Source organism: Balearica regulorum, chromosome 20 (genome assembly GCF_011004875.1).
Source record: "Balearica regulorum gibbericeps isolate bBalReg1 chromosome 20, bBalReg1.pri, whole genome shotgun sequence".
Lineage (NCBI taxonomy): Eukaryota > Metazoa > Chordata > Aves > Gruiformes > Gruidae > Balearica > Balearica regulorum.
Window position 1 is genome coordinate 4,095,288 of NC_046203.1, and position 17,273 is coordinate 4,112,560.

The window sequence follows — 17,273 nt, forward strand, 5'->3', positions numbered from 1 at the left end:
AAAACTGACAGATCACAGGAGCTTGCCTTTGTAAACCAATTCGGGAACTTTCATGCTTCTTATTTGTTAGGTTAAAGGTTAAATTGCTGACCTCTGCCCTCCTGCTTAGCAGCCTTTCCCTTTTTCTGTAAAGCTTTATTTTGGGGCTGTATTTACATGGATTAGTCTCTTTTCACGCTAAGAAGGAATCTGTTCACAGCCAAAGCCTTAGTTCTGGTTGTACAAAAAGCAGTCACAATTATTCAGCAGCAGACAATGACCATATTGTGGATTTACAAAAAAACCACCTCAGCCATGGCAAGTTCTGTCCTTGCTGCACAAAACAATAGAAGAAAAATCTTATCAAGCATTCAAGAGAAAGCAAACAAAGCAGACCCACTGTGAACTTGATGAAGATGTCAAGCTCCTTTAAAAAATATAAATCAACAAAAGAGTTTAAAGTCTTGTGAGTGAGACTTTCTGTGCTGAATTTTTCTGTCTAGTGCCAGCAGTAGCAATATAGTGCAGACTAGTAAATACTTGTGAAATAGAAAAGACTGTAGACAGAAGTAGCTAAAGCATGGAGCAAAAAAGAGCCACAAAATAACTCAGAGAAATGGAAGAATATTCAGTCATACCTGATATTACCAACTTGGGGTTTTATTAAATCTAGTATAATCGGCTAAGAACACCTAAAAATGGCGTTAGATGAAATTCATGATGACTTGCAAGATGACAGATTCTAATGTTTTTTCATAAAGTGAGTTTCTCTTCAAATTGAGTTATGTATTTCATTTCTACTGTAAAAGCCAAACTGTGAACTGTCTTCAAACAAAGCAGTTCAGACAATGCTACTTATCTGATTTGGACACTGCAGTCCTAGCTCTTTGTGAAAATCTTCCACCTTGTTTGTACTTAGAAGAAAAGTGATCAAATGGAAACAGAGAAACAAAGCAGCAGCTTAGGAGAATTAGAATTCCCAAATATGACCTTATCTACTTAGATTTGGTTACTTTTCCAAATCTGCTTTAGGAAGTTAGGTGTAGCAACATAATACCATAAAGATGGGACAGGAAAACTTGCGATACCTGAATTACAGCACATGTTCAACAGAAAACCCTTATTTAATGGAAAGAGACCTGAATTTTGCAATTCCTTTGTTATTCCTAAATCTTCAGTATGTTACCTATTTCTCAATACAGAACAGGCAAACCTCAACCAACAAAATGTTTTCACCTTAAAAAAAATAAAGGTTGCTCTGAGAGTTGCACAGCTAAGGTTTACAAACTTTTGAATGACCAACTCTTAACTTAATCTTACTCCAGGAACTTTGCTTATGTTCAAGAAAATACTTCATCTATATGGGATGTACTGCTCTATTATCTAAAATTACAAGGTACAACAAAAAGGTAATGATAAGGAGGAGCACGATGTCTATTTTGCAGAAACAGAAACCTGCTAGTTCTCTCTACCTGTGAAAGTCCTATCATGGAAACCATAGTGACAACTGCAGAATAATTTTAGGGCCCAAGCACATCATGACTTCTCCCAGTAGAGTTAAGGACTTCGATTAGTTTAAGTTATAACATTTGTGATCTACTGGGAAGGGGGGGAGGGAGGGAAAGAGCTAGTACAACACAAGACTAGAACATGAAAAGTAAAGAAGGAAGTACTTAAACTACTCACAAGCTTCTAGTAGGAACAAGATTAGTAGTACATGCTACTCTCAGAGCCTATTCAAATGTAAATTTCATCCTTTCTCTCAAACAATGATAAACTCCCTCAGAGTTAATAGTTTCCTTCTAAGATTCATCTCCCTTTTCAACTTAGTGGTATGTTTTCCAGAAAAGAAAGAAGCACATGGCGAGTCTTACAGCAAGACCTTTTAAATTCCGTCATAAAAGAAGTAGTATAAACTACATTTCCTTTACTAATCCAGTGAACATTTGTTAAACTCTAACACACTTACACTTTGTCCATGCTATTGCATTTAGGCTTCTAACTTACCATGGGTTTTTTTGTTTTTTTTTTTTTAAAAAGAAAGAAAAATCCTTTAGCTGTACTAAACCATTTTAGCTTTTTACTTGAACACACAGCAAGAATTTATGCTACACTCACAAAAAGATGAAAGATGAGGTCCTTGGAGAGAAAGGCCTTTTCGCACACTACATGGTAAAGCTACAGATTTGACATACTTTTATAATGCCTGCTTTGGCAAGAACACAAAAACCCCATACAAAAGCATGCTCCGTCCTCCCAGACAGGGGTGTAGGGGGGGTGTCTTACTCTTGTGAGCATTTACTTTCAAATGTTCATACTTTAGAGACTATTTTGATCGGCTACTTTAGATTAACAAATTCTCTTTTTCTACATGAACAGTTTGACAGACTAGAATTCTCCTCACGGTCCCATCTAACAAGATGGGATCTTTGGCTGAGGTCCAGCAAGATCCTTAAATTTGTCACATCATATTTCTGATGAATGACCTGCAACAGTTTTATGCTCATAAAGTGCTTTGAAAGTTAAAAGATTTCTTAAGTAGTTAGCATGCTTTCACTTTCTTTATATAGGTATTTAAACTAAAATTGCTAGTAGATTCTTTCTACTTCTGCATCTCAAAAAAACAAAACAATCTTTTAGCTAAGGTTTAAAAAAGAGAAAATGCAGTTCCAATGCACTTCACTCTACTTTCAAGCATACAATACGTCAATAGTATGGAACTGAATTTCTAGAAGTGCTTAAGCTAACTTAAGCAGATATGATTTGTAAAACAAACAAGTTCTTTGTAATCTATTACCTCAATTTCTGTAAAGTTTTACTATTATGAGATGCCATGACAACTACACAAGGTCTCCATTAGAAGGGTTCACAATCCCATAAAATGCATTTTCCCTTCCATTACATTAAGTTTAAAAATGGAAAAGAAATCCTGTAGAACAGCAGTATTTCATAAAGTGTCTATTTTGCTCTCTAATTATCCACTGCATGTAACAATTCCAATGAATGAGAGAAGATCATGCACCAAAGACACAGACTTATCATCAAAGCTTATTTTAATAAGTTAAAACTGTAATCTGTAGCTTCCGTTTAGAACATCCAACATTATTTGCTTAGGAATGTACTATTTTATGGAACCACGCTGCCCTAATACCACAGAACTTAGCATTTCTCGCTAAGATTTTAATGAGTACCCTTTTAACTTCTTGAATTTGAGAAGTACCAGCTACATCAGTGATGAAAGAAACAGCACAGACATCCTCTGCTGCAAAGATTTTGGTATCATTGATTATGAAAACCACTGAAAGCAAGTTTGGTTTTAAACATTTTTCTTAAACCAGCGTGGACAGTAAAACATAACATAACAAAGCAGTATGCTAACAAAACCAATGGTAAACCTCAAACCTTGCATGTAGTGTTCAGAAGTGCTATAATAATTATTTTAGTGTCAACTAAAATATACATCTACTCATTTCTCCCAAGTCACACTTAATTACTTAAGCATCACAGCAGAAAGGCAAAACTAATGCAATTATAGATGATGTCCAGAATATATTACTGGAATCTGCTAAGCAATAAGCTGTATTCCTCTCTATCTATGATTTTCGAGGCTCTAGTTTATTTAATTCCTGAAGCAAGGTTAACTCAAATCTGTGAATCCTCTAAAATAATCATGATAAATAGCAAAACATTTTGTTTGGTTGTGTTTTTTTTAAAAGCAATACACCTAGATTTAGCAAGGCAGATGGCCTCCTTATATCTACGCGATACGGAAGGTTAGAAATTCTCATACTGTCAGAACTGCACAGCACAAAAATGCATAAAGGCAAAGACACAAACCCCACACACAGGCTATAGAATATGAAAGCCTTATATGTGAATTGGAATGTGTCTTAGCAATCAATTTTTTTTAAGTCCTACCAATCTATCTATCTTCCTGGAATGGCTGAAAGCCAAAGTTACCTGCCATACTTGTCAAAGTGTGGACACTGTTGTGCCCATCTGTACAGTATTAGCATCTTACTCCATCCCAATTACACCACTGCACAAAAGGCACTGGTTAAAAGTATTTAACTTAAGTCAGCCTATTAGCCAGGCTTCTGTATCAGCCCTGGAACTGCACCTTTTCCTCCAAGTCACAGTCATTACACGGTACTTACCTGACACTACAAAAAAAAGCATCAAAGTATTAACACTGTATGTTTAAGTCAATATTTTCTCCATAATAATATTCCACTTTTTAAATAAAAACATGCTTATTTTTTCCTCTCTCCATGAAAGTAAGCGTGTGGGAGCTGGTGAGAAGCACTAGACTTGTAAAGTTCCTATGCTTGACATACACTTGACACCACAATACAGATTTCTCACTACATAACTTCCATGAACTGTCACTGTAAAGATGCAGACTCCATACTTTTGACTCTATTTTGCTGCCCTAGACTTTTGGTGAGAAGCCATCAACATTTTATCAGAAGAGAGTATGGACAAGAGAACAGTGCTATTTGACAAAACTGAAAAGTAGAACATGAATGAATGCATCATTGAAATATTAAGTGAAGAAATTCTGAATTCCAGACAGCCCAAATGAAATATAAAAAAGTTTAAGAAAAAAGTGGGAACAAAGTTAAGATAACAGCAGTTTTGTATTTTCATTCAATTTTAGGAAGTCAAATGTTCTTTAAAAAAAACCAAACACACACAAACAACTCACACTAACTTAGATTCAGTTAACTAAGGAGAATTCCCAGCCTCCATGGAAATCACAATCATAAGGCAAAAAACTGGTTTGGTAACTGTCTTCTCTTAAGGAAATATCTTCTTAATAACAAATATTCATCTTAATGTTGCTAGTCACAGTTGCAGGTATCTTGCTTCACAGTTCTCAAAGAGATCACATTTACATAAAGTGACTCAGAAAGAAAAAAATCCGTAAGTCCCCAAATAAGATCTACAAATATAAGAAAAGCACAAACACAGCTTTTGGATACAACTGAATGCTGGAATTGTATAACATACCAAAGACTTCATGTGCCAGAAATACACAAGTCACCAATGTTGAGCACAGATGATCATTATTCCTAAACAATCTAGAGGGGAAAGGACAGAGAGACCACAGCTGAGCAGATCAAGTGGTCATTTCCTTTCTCAGTTCACACATTTCATTGCGGTTTCGGTGAGTTCTGCCTGGATTGGAATAAAACAATATTTGCTTTTTCAACTTCTCTGGTTTCGATAAAGTTTTCTCTTCATAACTTATTAAAAGTACAAAACATCCTCCAGATGTTCCTGAAGCTTAGATTTCTAGGAATCAAATCTCAGGATCCTCGGGTAATTCAGGCTGGAAGGGACCTTGGGAGGTCTCCAGTCCAACCTCCTCTCAAAGAAGGGCCAGATGTGAGGTCAGACCAGGTTGTTTAGGCTGCAATCCAGCTGGGTCTTGAAAACCTCCAAGGATGGAGATTGCACAACCTCCCTGAGTGACCTGGTCCAATACTTGACTGTCCTCGTGGTGAAAACATTCCCAATATTCAGTTAGAACACCTCTTGATTCAGTCTGTGTCATTGCCTCTTGTCCTCCTGCCATGCACCACTGTGAATAGCCTGGACATCTCATCCTGATGAACTCCTCGTAAGTATGGAAGGCTGCTACTCAGTTCCCTGAAGTCTTCTTCAGGCTGAAGAAGTCCAGCACTCTCAACCTCTCCTCACAGTGCAAGTGCTCTAGCTTGCTCACCATCTCAGTGGCCCTCCATTTAACTTGTTCCAGTTTATTGATGACTTTCTTGGAGCCCAGAACAGATTTTTTCCTGCTGCAGTCAATTGTCTTGGTAACTATGTGACAGTCAATGGATAATGTTGCTCTCATTCATTTCAAAAGTTATTAACCAAATAAATATTTAATACAAGATTGTTAACAATTATATAAGCAATAAAGCTATTTGAATGTACAATTGTCTGTCAGTAGTTATTAACACAAGTCAGTAACTCCCATTTCGGCAAGATGCAAATGAACTATGAAATATAATTGCAGTTGATATTTAAGTCACATGGAAAATATGCTTTGCTGCACAAACTTTTGAATAAAACAAAATAGAGGTATGTTTTACCATCCCACAAACCAATCTCCCACACTAGGACTGTTATAGCTTTGGAGCTATTCATGCTCCTCGAGTTCATGTCAGAAGATTGATACGAGAATTAAGAGCACTGTAAGTGATCAATAGCGCTATTATACTAGACACAAACGTTGAAAACAGTTGTCTTAGTTAATTTTGGGATCCATGACATGGGAAGAAATAATTTTTTTAAACATGCCTGATAAATTTTCTCCTTACACACCTTTTATGCATTTTGCTTTTCCTAACAGTAACTGCTCCTTGTCATTTAACATACATTCCCTGCCTGGGGTGGGGGGAAGAAAAAAAAGAAAAAAGTTGGTCTATATTCTTGGTCTTCTGGCAGAGAACAGCTAGCCAAGAAGAAGAAGAGACTACATGGAGGTCTCTAGGTCTATATTTCTAGAACGGCGATTTGCCTGGGATACAGCATAGCTATTAAATAGAGTCGACGCTGCAGAGAACCAAACCACCACCTTCATTTTGAACAGAAGGACGGAATATTTGGGGATACACAAATCTAAGACTTCTGAGAATAAAGCGCACCTCTTAAATATTACAAAAAAATGGTTGGGAAAAATCTTTTAAAAGATTATTCAGAGAAAATTAATAACTTCAGAATGTACCAGTTGTAAAAACAATTATTAAAACAAATCTTTTTACTCACTAAAACATTTCTGAAGATTTTGCACCTACAAGTGCATACAACAAACTTAAAAACACAACTAAGTGAAACTCCCACAGAATCAGTTGGTTTATAGAACAAAATGTATACTAAATTCTCCAATTAAAAACCTGTAAAGTAGTTTCCGTGCTTTTTAACCCACCTTCCCACAGCAGGGAATTAATCCCTCCAGGGGGATGCAAACAAACTTCAAAGAGAAGATTATACCCAGACACTAGTACTGTACAATGTAATGTTTATGGTCAAATTTGTTCAGATTTTCTGGCACTAGAATCCAGGTCAGATGTGCAGAAACAAAGACTAGTTATTAAAAGGGCTCCTGCAGTTACATCAAATAGTCCTGATGGCATATAGCAGTAGGACAAGCCAAAACTGTATTCCAGTTACAACTCCTATGGAGGCTTTGGCAGTAAAGGAAAGAGTTGCAGCTATTTGACTTTTGCTGATTGTAACAAACAGATACAGATATAAAAGGAGGTAAGTGCCTTTCCAGTCAATAAAATACAAAAATCTTTTCTATTGGTTCATTATACCATATATACAATACACACATGATCATTTCATAAAAGATAAAAAGGGATATTACTTCAGTATATGTTGACTAATCATAATTATTTAATTTTGACATGCTTCCTTTTCCTAACATTCTAGAGACTGATCTCACAAGACAATATCTTGAACTAAATTCTGGGACTATGAATTTCAACCTTCGCTTTTCCTGCTTATTTGATCAAGTTCCTCAGGTTAAGAAAAAAGTGCAATCAAAAATTCACAAATATACTTACATGTGGGTTTCAGCAGTTATGGGACTTCTCTAGCATAAACACAGGACTACTTGTCAGAAATAATATTATAGAAAAATACTTGTATAATTATGGCTTGGTAACAATGTTTGATAAAAATAGTTAACCAAATCATAAGCTGTGTTCATGCCTTATTTCCAGATAAAATCATTTGATCAAAGGAAGAACTCTGGGAACAGATAAAAATACTTCTGTAGAGAAGTAAGAAAGAGGAAGTAAAAATAAATTCCACACAAGAAGTTTTAGAGTATATTTTGCTTTAAAACTACCCATTCTTTATATAAGCAGCAAATACAAATCTGAAAATGCATTTACTTTTTCAACCTACTGAAGAGTTATTTCTATTTTAAAATACAAAAAAGGCAAAATAGTCAAAGAAATCAGAAAATTGCCCACAATCAGGGATGGAGGCAAGAACTTCTCATTATTAGTCCTAACTGCAAAAGATTCCGCAGAACCAGTGATTAAGATATCTTTAAAAGCTGCAACAGCATAATATTAAATACACTTAATTATCTCACAATACATGGTTCTTAAGAATAGTTTTATCCAATAAGTAGGTAGAATTACAGTGTGAAACAGTACCTTTCCCAATGCAACTGATTCCTGAATAGGTTACTTCTGCATACACTTCAAAGGTAGTTTCTGGATTTTGTCTGAAAGAAAAAAAAAGTATTTAGCACATTGAGATTTTTTTTAAAGTGTGCTTTCAATTACTCAGTCAAAAAGGGTTCTAAGAACGCACACATTACAATGACAACTTGATAAACTAGATTTCTTGTTTTATAGTTTGTTATGACTTCACATCAGATCTTTCTGCCCTACTAGTGTGTAACAAGGTATGACTGAAACGCAGATTAGTCAGTATGAGCTGGGTGTCTCCAACTTTTACAGAGAAAAAAAGAATCAAAACAATAGAAATCAAGCACATAGAACCTTTAAGTCAATTCAATTGTTGTGACTAGTCTGCATTTCTAGATACTAAAATATCACAGGCCTATCATTCAGAACTTTGCGAGAAAAATAAAACCATGCCTTTTATATCATTTTTTAGAATGCTACTCAGATAAACAATAGTTACTTTAGTTCTTGGCTACAGTAGTGATTTTGATTACATGTGCAACTTGGAAACGCAAATTCTTTTTATTTCACCTTTACTTTCAAATGAGAAAGTAAAACATCTGTGTCCTAAATACAGGGATTCTTTTCAGAAAAAAAAAATAATAATCCCTAATACTCCTTCCTCTTCACCAAAGTGAAAACAGGCATATCATCCAACATGGGACAGACAACCCAGATTCACATTTTCATTACCGTGACCCTTGAGTTCAACTTCATGATGCCTATTTGCTCAGGAAAAAGAAAAAAAAAAAAAAAAAAAAAGAAGCTGCAGTCAAGAGGATCCAAAGTCATTTTATGCGTAGATTACTGGAAAACTTAAGGGGCTGTATTTAGGATGAAGACAGTTCCCCTCTGTAATACCTGTCAAAATATTTCCATCTCTTTGTCAAAAAAAAGGCCATGCTGAAGAATATTACAAATGCACAAGGTTTCACCTCATGAGACTCCAGAGTCTTAAATCCAGAATGCTGCCAGATGCACGCAAAATAAAGAAATGGGTGCGAGAGTCAAAAATTATACCAGATTTACAAAATGTAAATGAAGCTTGAGGAAAGAGACTTTTTCTGCTCCAGAGTTATAAATAGTAATAAAAGTAAAATTTAACAATATAAGACTAAAAAAACCAAAACCATTTAGTGTAGATTTTCAGTTGGTACTTCTATAACTCCATAAGTGAAGCTCTGGAATTACATTTCATAAGGAGCATGTAAAGGCAGCAGGTGATTATATAGGAAAGTATATTTTGAGTTAAATTCCTGACTCACAATTTTAGCTACTCCAAAATGTTTATGAGATTAAAGAGAATCACATATTAGATCGCAATTGTTTAGTTGCTGAAATAAGGATTTTATAAGTCTGAACATGTGACATTTTATTCTTAGATTTTCTGGTTAAAATCAAGAATGAAGAAACTGCATATTACTGCTCTAAATTTACGGCTGCTTATACAGTGATAATATTGTCTCCTATGTGTTAAACTATCTAACATTAGAAAATTGTTGAGGTATAATTAACTTGTGAATTTTGTTAGCTCCCTTACAGCTAAGGGTGAAAATAATGACAAAACCCATATATATATATATATATATATATATGCTAGAACTGCTCCCTGAATAATAATTTTTAAAAATGAAACTCATCTTACCCAGCATCACAAGCCAAACATATAAACATGTCAAGGAGTTCAGCCTACTCTTTGGAGAATTTCTATTATTTTTAATCCTACTTTAACACCAAAAGGATTAAACAAAACATTTCTAGCCATGCCACAGGCCCATTTAATGTAACTCAAGTGGCTCTAAGCCAAACCCCACACCTATTTAAATCGACAGAAAAGCTACCGTGTGTTTCAGTAGCATAGGATCACACTCTACAGTTTTACAGAGCACCTCTCAGGAGTAACAATATGGTTCACAATTCAATTAATGTTAATTTAATTTGCCACTAGTTCCCAACTGATTCATTTTAAGTAGCCATTTTTTCAGAAAACTGAAGTCATAAGTTATGAGAAATCTAAAAATCAACAAATGAACTACTATTTTGAGTATAAAACAAACTCGCATAATCCTCTCTGTGCTACTTAAGAGTTGCTGCACAAAATCTGCTTCAAATATTGAGATTCTGAGACAGAGATACCTTTCCAAAATCATGGTACAGGACGAGGATGAAATGATACCCACATAATACCAGAAATGTATTTTTCCTTTCATATGTATATTGCTGTGCAGCCTTATCTTACTCTCCTTGTTTATGTCTATTTTTAGCAACCTGTTTCCTTAATTAAAAGTTTATAAATTTTATAATATTTTTACAGCTAATGGATAAAATAACAAACACCTTTTTAGTACTATGTTAGAGTCTGTGTTCAAATTCTTTAGTGGAAACACTGTATAACACAGCTGGCAAGAGCACTTACTGTATAGCAAAACTTTCAGACAAAAAGACATTAAATTTTGTATTTTAACATTCTGTGACAAATATCCACTTATTTCTATGAACAGTGAAATTAAAGTAGCTTTGCCAAGTCAGAAACTTAGTATTAAAGGCTGCATTCAACAAGCTAACACCTCAGTATGAGAATGAAGTCATTGTTGAATTCTGAATATTTTATAACTTTTCAGTGGAATTCAGGAAACAAGTCACTATGAGACTGCATACAATTTGCAAATATAGCATAAACATGCATCATAATATGTATATTTTGCAGTCCATTTTTATGACTATTAAACTACCCTGCAGATATCTAATGCCACCTGTGCGTTGTATTGAAACTTCACCACACTGAAATCATCCACAGCATTATAACCTTAAACACAGACAAAGGTTTTTTCCTCCCAACAGCCTCCAAATAACCACTTAAAGACCCATGGTCAGTTATCAAGTGAACATACAGATGCAATAGAAAAAATACATAGGACACATATGTACAAAAATACATAGTACCCCATTTATTTGGTAACTGGATCATTTCAGAAGGAAATGTAATACTTTTTTGTAAATAGAAATTTAGGAAGGAGCTCTATGAGAAGCGAATGCTTGTGTGATAAATTCTACTTGTATGAATTACTTCAAATCTCTCTGATGTAGAAATAAATTTAGTATCAAAGCAATCCATAAGAAATTCAATTTTACATTGAAGTAATATTTTTAATAAGATATTTATGTACCTTTCACAATCAACATTATTAGTTTTTACAAATTGCGAGAGATTTGTGCAGAATAAAATTAAATAAAGTCCTTCTCCAAAACTGTATGGATCGAAATACAAACCTACGTATCTAAAATCACTATTTAAATTCTGTCAGGAGGATTTTTCTTTTTTTTTTTTTAAACACATAGGAAAATGTAATAGCACTTATGACAGAATGCATCATTCTACTTAAAAATTGCAGCATAAGAGAGAAGCCTGACACTGTTTGATAATTAGCTGTCTTGTAACAAGACTTAGTTGCTCAACTTTTGCAAAAAATAATTAGCAGAATCTGTAATTGCTAATTCGGTTCAGAAATTGCACCTTAAACCCTGATTAATTGCCATATATTTAACTTTTTCTGCCGGTATTCCCTAAGTAGATAATATTGCATTTCAGTATATAGCAAACTTTATGTTAAATATCTGAAAGCATTCCCAGATTAATATTAGGGATCTCTTCTGCCATCACTGAAATACAACCACCTCTGGAAAAGAATATGCCAAGTTTTTTCACAGTGCAATGCAATTCTGTGGAACAGACTGATATTGACACATTATTAAAAAGAAAAATCCTTTCTCTTTTGTAATGTCTTGAGTACTGAGGGCTACCAAGAAGCAACAGCAGCCAGGTTAACTAGATTCCTATTTTACATTACCTCACTGGCACAGAGTGCCTTGCACGTACAGTATGACATGCTCCAATACGAATCTTAACCCAACAATGTAACCCAATACTCAATTTACCTTTTTTTCACCTGCAGCTATACACAAGCCAAAAGCTTACAGGATTGCTGGCAACTTCTTGATTTCTTTCACTTCAATCTGATGCAGCTACTGATAATTTCCTCTAAGCAATCTTTCATTCAAATGACTCATTATTATTCATCCATCAAAAATATAACTGACACATATGTCCAGGTTTCATGCAGAGTATACCACAGTGTGTGCAAGTGATCCTGTGCCAAGGAGTTTAATACTCCTCATTATTATCAATCTATAGCAAGAAGCAAGAGATCTGACTACTAGATTTTTGCTAGGGCCCCAACACATATTGGCGACACCACTAAAGGAGGCATGCCTCAGTATACCCAATTATAAAACAGTTTTCTCATTCCTGCTCCCACCTGTCCCAATAAGAGAGCTACTTATCAGTGAAAATCTTTGCTGGATTAAACATCCAGCTCAGACTCAGATAAGCTCTCTCATTCTTTATATATTTCAAGATTGTTTAGAAATTTTCTCCATACTTTACTCGGGCACAGTGTTCTGTCCAAAGCGGAAAAAACCAATTTATTAATTGTTGCTCAAGGCTAAGTTGCTTAATTACACAATAGACAAAATGCTTTCTCATAAAGTTCAAGATGAACAAAAAGTAACACTTATATGGCGTTATTATCTATGTTTTCCTGGTGACAGATAAAGACATGGGCTTTGTCTATAATCTTGAAAGACACATTCACACTGAAACAGACTCTGCACAGAAAACAAAAGTCCTAAAGTCCACTACTTCCAACTGCTACATGTCCTCACTGATACCAGTGAGGTTTCCAGTTTAATTGTCTCATCTGAGTGATTACATTCACATTCAGCAAAGTGTATGCAAAGCCATTAAAGGTCAAATTAGCAATCAAAAACCCAAAGATTGTGAACACAGTTTGTGGGTTCAGTATGTACACAAAAGAAACTATATTTTAAGTGAGCATCACCCTTTTAATAGATTTAAGACAAGGTCATCATAAAAAGTCATTTCAGACCATAACCTTGAAGTGACCAAAGCAAGGGTGACCACTGCAAGATCCAAAGGTGCAGGTTACAAATGTAACCTGTTCTGCTATCAAAATAGTAACAATTTTAGATTCTACCTGTATTCAAATGTAAGCTAACAGTTTAAGGAGTTTCTCAGACTTTGATCTTTTGCAGCAACAGTTGAGAACCCATACACCAAGAAAGTGTAATAATTATCCCCACAGTATCTCCCCGCAGAAGGAAGGTTGCTTTCTGCAACCAGCCAACCACTTCAGTGCTATCATTACAAGCACTCATTACCCCCTTACATTCTCCTACAAAAACTGGTTGGATAGACACACATTTATGTCTATCCAGCCTATGAGCTTGGGAACATGAAGATGTGTCATCACACAAAGGACACTACAAACTGTGTCTCCTCCAGTCTCATATTCAAGTTAAACAAAAGAGGTGAAAAGTTAAAGCCCTATGTAATCTTGAAGAACACTGTGTTAAAGAAGGAAAAGCAATTGCTCAACAGCATCTACTGAAACTGCTCAATAAAATACAAGCTAACTGGATGTCTCCACTCCATCACACATTTCACGCACAAAGATGTCAGCACGCCTTGCTTGGTGATAGCTTTATTACACTTCTACCTGTCTCAGAGGCACTGAATTTGTCTGGAACAGCATATGAATGAACTGTGATGTTTAATGTGACAATACCAAACATACCAATGGGGCTTACCAATAAATCAACCCCCAGTTTTATGAAAATTAAAAAAATATTCAGGGCATAGAGCTGCAGGCCCAACACATATCACTTGCACCATTCTTCTCCTTCCCCCAAATCCCCTTGCTAATGCATTTTCAAGATATCATACCCAGACTATCCATCTTTCCTTTAGCACACCCTAACCTAGGTAAGAGGCTTTGAACTCTCTCGACCCTGTCACAGCCCAAAACCAGGCGTCACCAGCGCTGGCGACCAAGACTTTCCCATTCCAGCAGCCCCGACTCTCCTTAAGGCCTGCACCGGTAACATTCGGACTGCCCTCACAGCCCGGCCCTATGCGCTACCGCACGGAGATCTGAAGACGGGGAGAAAGAGAGTAGACAACAGACCAGGTTTGGGTTTGAGGGCGGGAGACGACACTCTCCTCCCTTCCTCAGGGCAGGGGGGACAGGGGCGCTCCCCGGCTCGGGGTCCTGCCGCCGAGTTGGGGTTTGACGGCACGGGGCCCTCTGCCCGGCCGCCTCCTCCCTCCCCGGCCCGCGAGTTAGCCTCGGGGGTGGGAGGGAGGCACTGTTCCCCCTTCTTCCTCCCCCTCTTTCTCGCCCTACCCCGAGGCCTGTAGGCTCGGCCGGGGTCTCGCCCGCGCGGCCTCACAGGGAGCTGGAAGGAGGGCGGGGAAGTCCCCTTCTCGCTCTCCAGAACCCTCCCGCTTTCCTGAGGGCCTGCAAGCGGGGCTGGAGAGCTCCGGGGGGCACTCACTTGATCCTGGATCCCATGGTCTCTGGAGGGCCGCATAGGCCCGGGCCAGAGAGAGCAAGGGGGAGGGGGCCGGAGCTCGGTGGGCTGCGCTCTCTCCGCCGCTCGCCCCCTCACTCCATCCCGGCCCGCGCCGCCGTCGCCCCAGCCGAGTCACGGCGCGGCGCGGAGGCTGCCGGGAGCTGTAGTGCGGCAAGGCCGCGAGGGCGGTGGTGCGGGCGGGGCCAACGGCCGGCCGGCACCGTTGAGCCCACCGCGCGCCCCTCTGTGTTGGCATGGCAACGCACGCTGCGCGCGCGAACAGTCTCTCCTTGCCCCCCCACCCCCGCGCGGGCGGACGCCGTCGCTCCCCTCAGGGCGCCTCAGGCCGGTGTCCCGCAGCGGAGCGGCCGCCACTTCTCAGCCGCTAAAAAGCGGCTAAGAGTCCTACCGATCAGGAGCGCCAGGAAGGGGGTTGAGCGGGAGACCCATCCCCAGCAGCCGGCCGTGGAGCAGAGCTGCCGCCCTGCCCGCCACAGAGCGCCTTACGTCCTATCAGTGGGCTGACTGAATCGTGAGGCACCGCCTGAACAGGGCCAAAACGCGTCATAAGCGCGATCCAGAGCCCCAAGCAATCCAAGGGGACTGATATCCAGACCAGGTGAGGACCAGGAGTGTCCATCCTGGAAAGGCCTGTAAAGAGGTGAGCCTTCCCCACACCGTGGCAAGACACAGCCTGAAGTCCCAAGCAGAAGTAAGTGTCCAATGCCTAGGGACTACAAGAGAAGTCAAAGAAAAAAAGGCAGAGAGGAGCTGTGAGCTGGTACTCTTGCAGAGCTATGATAGAACATTATGCACTTTTGGTCACAGAAACCAAAGCTGCTGAAAAGGCAATAAAGGATGGCTAGAAAGAATTACAAGCCCAAGTAAGGTCATAAAGGGGACTGGAGACTTCTCAACAAGAAGTGGAGGAGAGATGAAATGCAGTCTGCTGAAAACAAAGCTTACGTTGACTCAAAAATTGCAGTAAGACAGATTTTGAAACGTGCCTTATTGGAGTTGGCAAACAGGATCAAACAGGTACCCAACAATTTTATTAAACATGCCTTACAGGAAGTTTTCAGGAAGGTTTCAGCAATTTCTAGTGTAATTTAACAATGTCTAACTTTTTAGAGTTGGAGATGATCTGCAGTGAGGAATAAAAAACCCCTGGAAATTTGGCTTAAAAAGACCTCTAAACTGCAGATCATTGTGGGAGCCAATGGCTTGGCTGAATAATCTGCTCAGCTACAAAGATGAGAGAGAGACTATATACTATACTTTCATATCCCATTTGCTCCCCAGAGAGGCTGAGTAGGAGAAATCACACCATCCTCATTCAAGTAATAAATACAAAATATGATAAACATTTATGCAAAAAGCCCTGGAAGATTTATTCACAGTTATAGTAAGTAAGTCAAAGAAATGTTTGGGTAGATGAGAAGGAGTGTTTCTAGTACCAATTTGAGTACTTGAGATGAAGTACTTCCACCCACATTCTCTGCCACAGGCGCCATATATAAGCTCAGGCCTCGGCACTCAGTCATGGCTTGAGCTGTGGTGTAGATATACCTGTGTGCAGTCCTGATCCTGAGTTATTGTTTGGATTTCCTGGATTTGTCTTAGGCCTGCTAGCTTGTTTTTGTCTGCTGGCCACTGGACTGTCATGAGGGTCTGTTGCAGTCAGCACCCCTGCTCTGCTTGCCCAGTCGATGTCTGTGGCTGTGCCTGATCACTGGGGTCATTGCTCAGCCTGCACTGTGGTCTATTGCAGCTCCTGACTAGCCTTCCTTAGGGTGTGGGTGGCCTTTGCTGTTCCCTGACATGCATTATATGAAGGTCATCTATATCGGTGTTCCCTGTCTCATACAGAAATACCCATATCAATATAAAATAGATTTTTAACCAAAATTACTGTGTTCAGACCAAGGATATTCTTTCACTTTAAAAAACCAGTGCACTAAAGGTTGTATGTATAAGCATCAAATGAAGGTAAGTTTGTAGAAATGTTGTTAAAATTGGTTACAAAATTAAAAAAACCCACAGTCAGTAATGAGGAAAAAAATAAGGAAGCTGGTAAATACAATGCTGGTGCAGTCTAAAATAACAATATGAAAAAAACCCAAACATTTTAAGAGTGGCTAATTTAATTCTTAAATTTCATCACCCTTTTTGGAAAATGGATTGACATTAAACTTAAGAGGTAGAGCTAAAGACTCACAGTTTTAGTTTTGCTTCCTTCTGTTTAGTGTGCTTTTTAAAGATTTGGTAGATTTATTAATATAAACAGATCTAGTAAATATTTAATGGGGACAGTGTAGTATGCAAGAATAGCAGACTGGTTTACACTTGATAGTTTTTAGACCAAACATACTAAGGAATAAAATGCTAGGTGATTCAAATGAGCAATTTAAATACTCTCACAGAGTAAATGAATGCTTAGGAAGTATGCATTCACCCCAGTGTGGAGAAAACAAGATATAAAAATTGGAGTTCAAGAACTAGACTGAGAGGACTAGATAGCTGAGTTGGTGGATGAACTGATAGTGGCTGATAACTAACAAATGCTAGGAAAAATGGCTTGCAAAATTAGTATTTGGTAATTACCTTTAAATATGTCTTAGTGAAACATCAGTGACTGGT

At 38.0% G+C, this 17,273-nt stretch overlaps 1 protein-coding gene across 10 annotated transcripts in view; it reads right to left on the reverse strand.

Annotated features, from left to right (window-relative positions):
* Positions 1-14,799, reverse strand: part of DENND1A (DENN domain containing 1A) — a 213,369-nt gene extending 198,570 nt beyond the window's left edge. For 4 of the 10 annotated variants that reach the window (XM_075772396.1, XM_075772394.1, XM_075772393.1 and 1 more), the window contains exons 1-2: positions 14,616-14,797; positions 8,166-8,236 (exon numbers count right to left, since the gene is read on the reverse strand). In XM_075772396.1, the coding sequence (XP_075628511.1) occupies positions 8,166-8,236; positions 14,616-14,632 (88 nt within the window). In that variant the 5' untranslated portion in view covers positions 14,633-14,797. Of the gene's footprint in view, positions 1-8,165; positions 8,237-14,615 lie in introns of those variants that run through there. The other 6 variants (XM_075772395.1, XM_075772403.1, XM_075772402.1 and 3 more) reach the window with 4 other exon arrangements.
* Between the last annotated feature and the right edge of the window lie 2,474 nt (positions 14,800-17,273).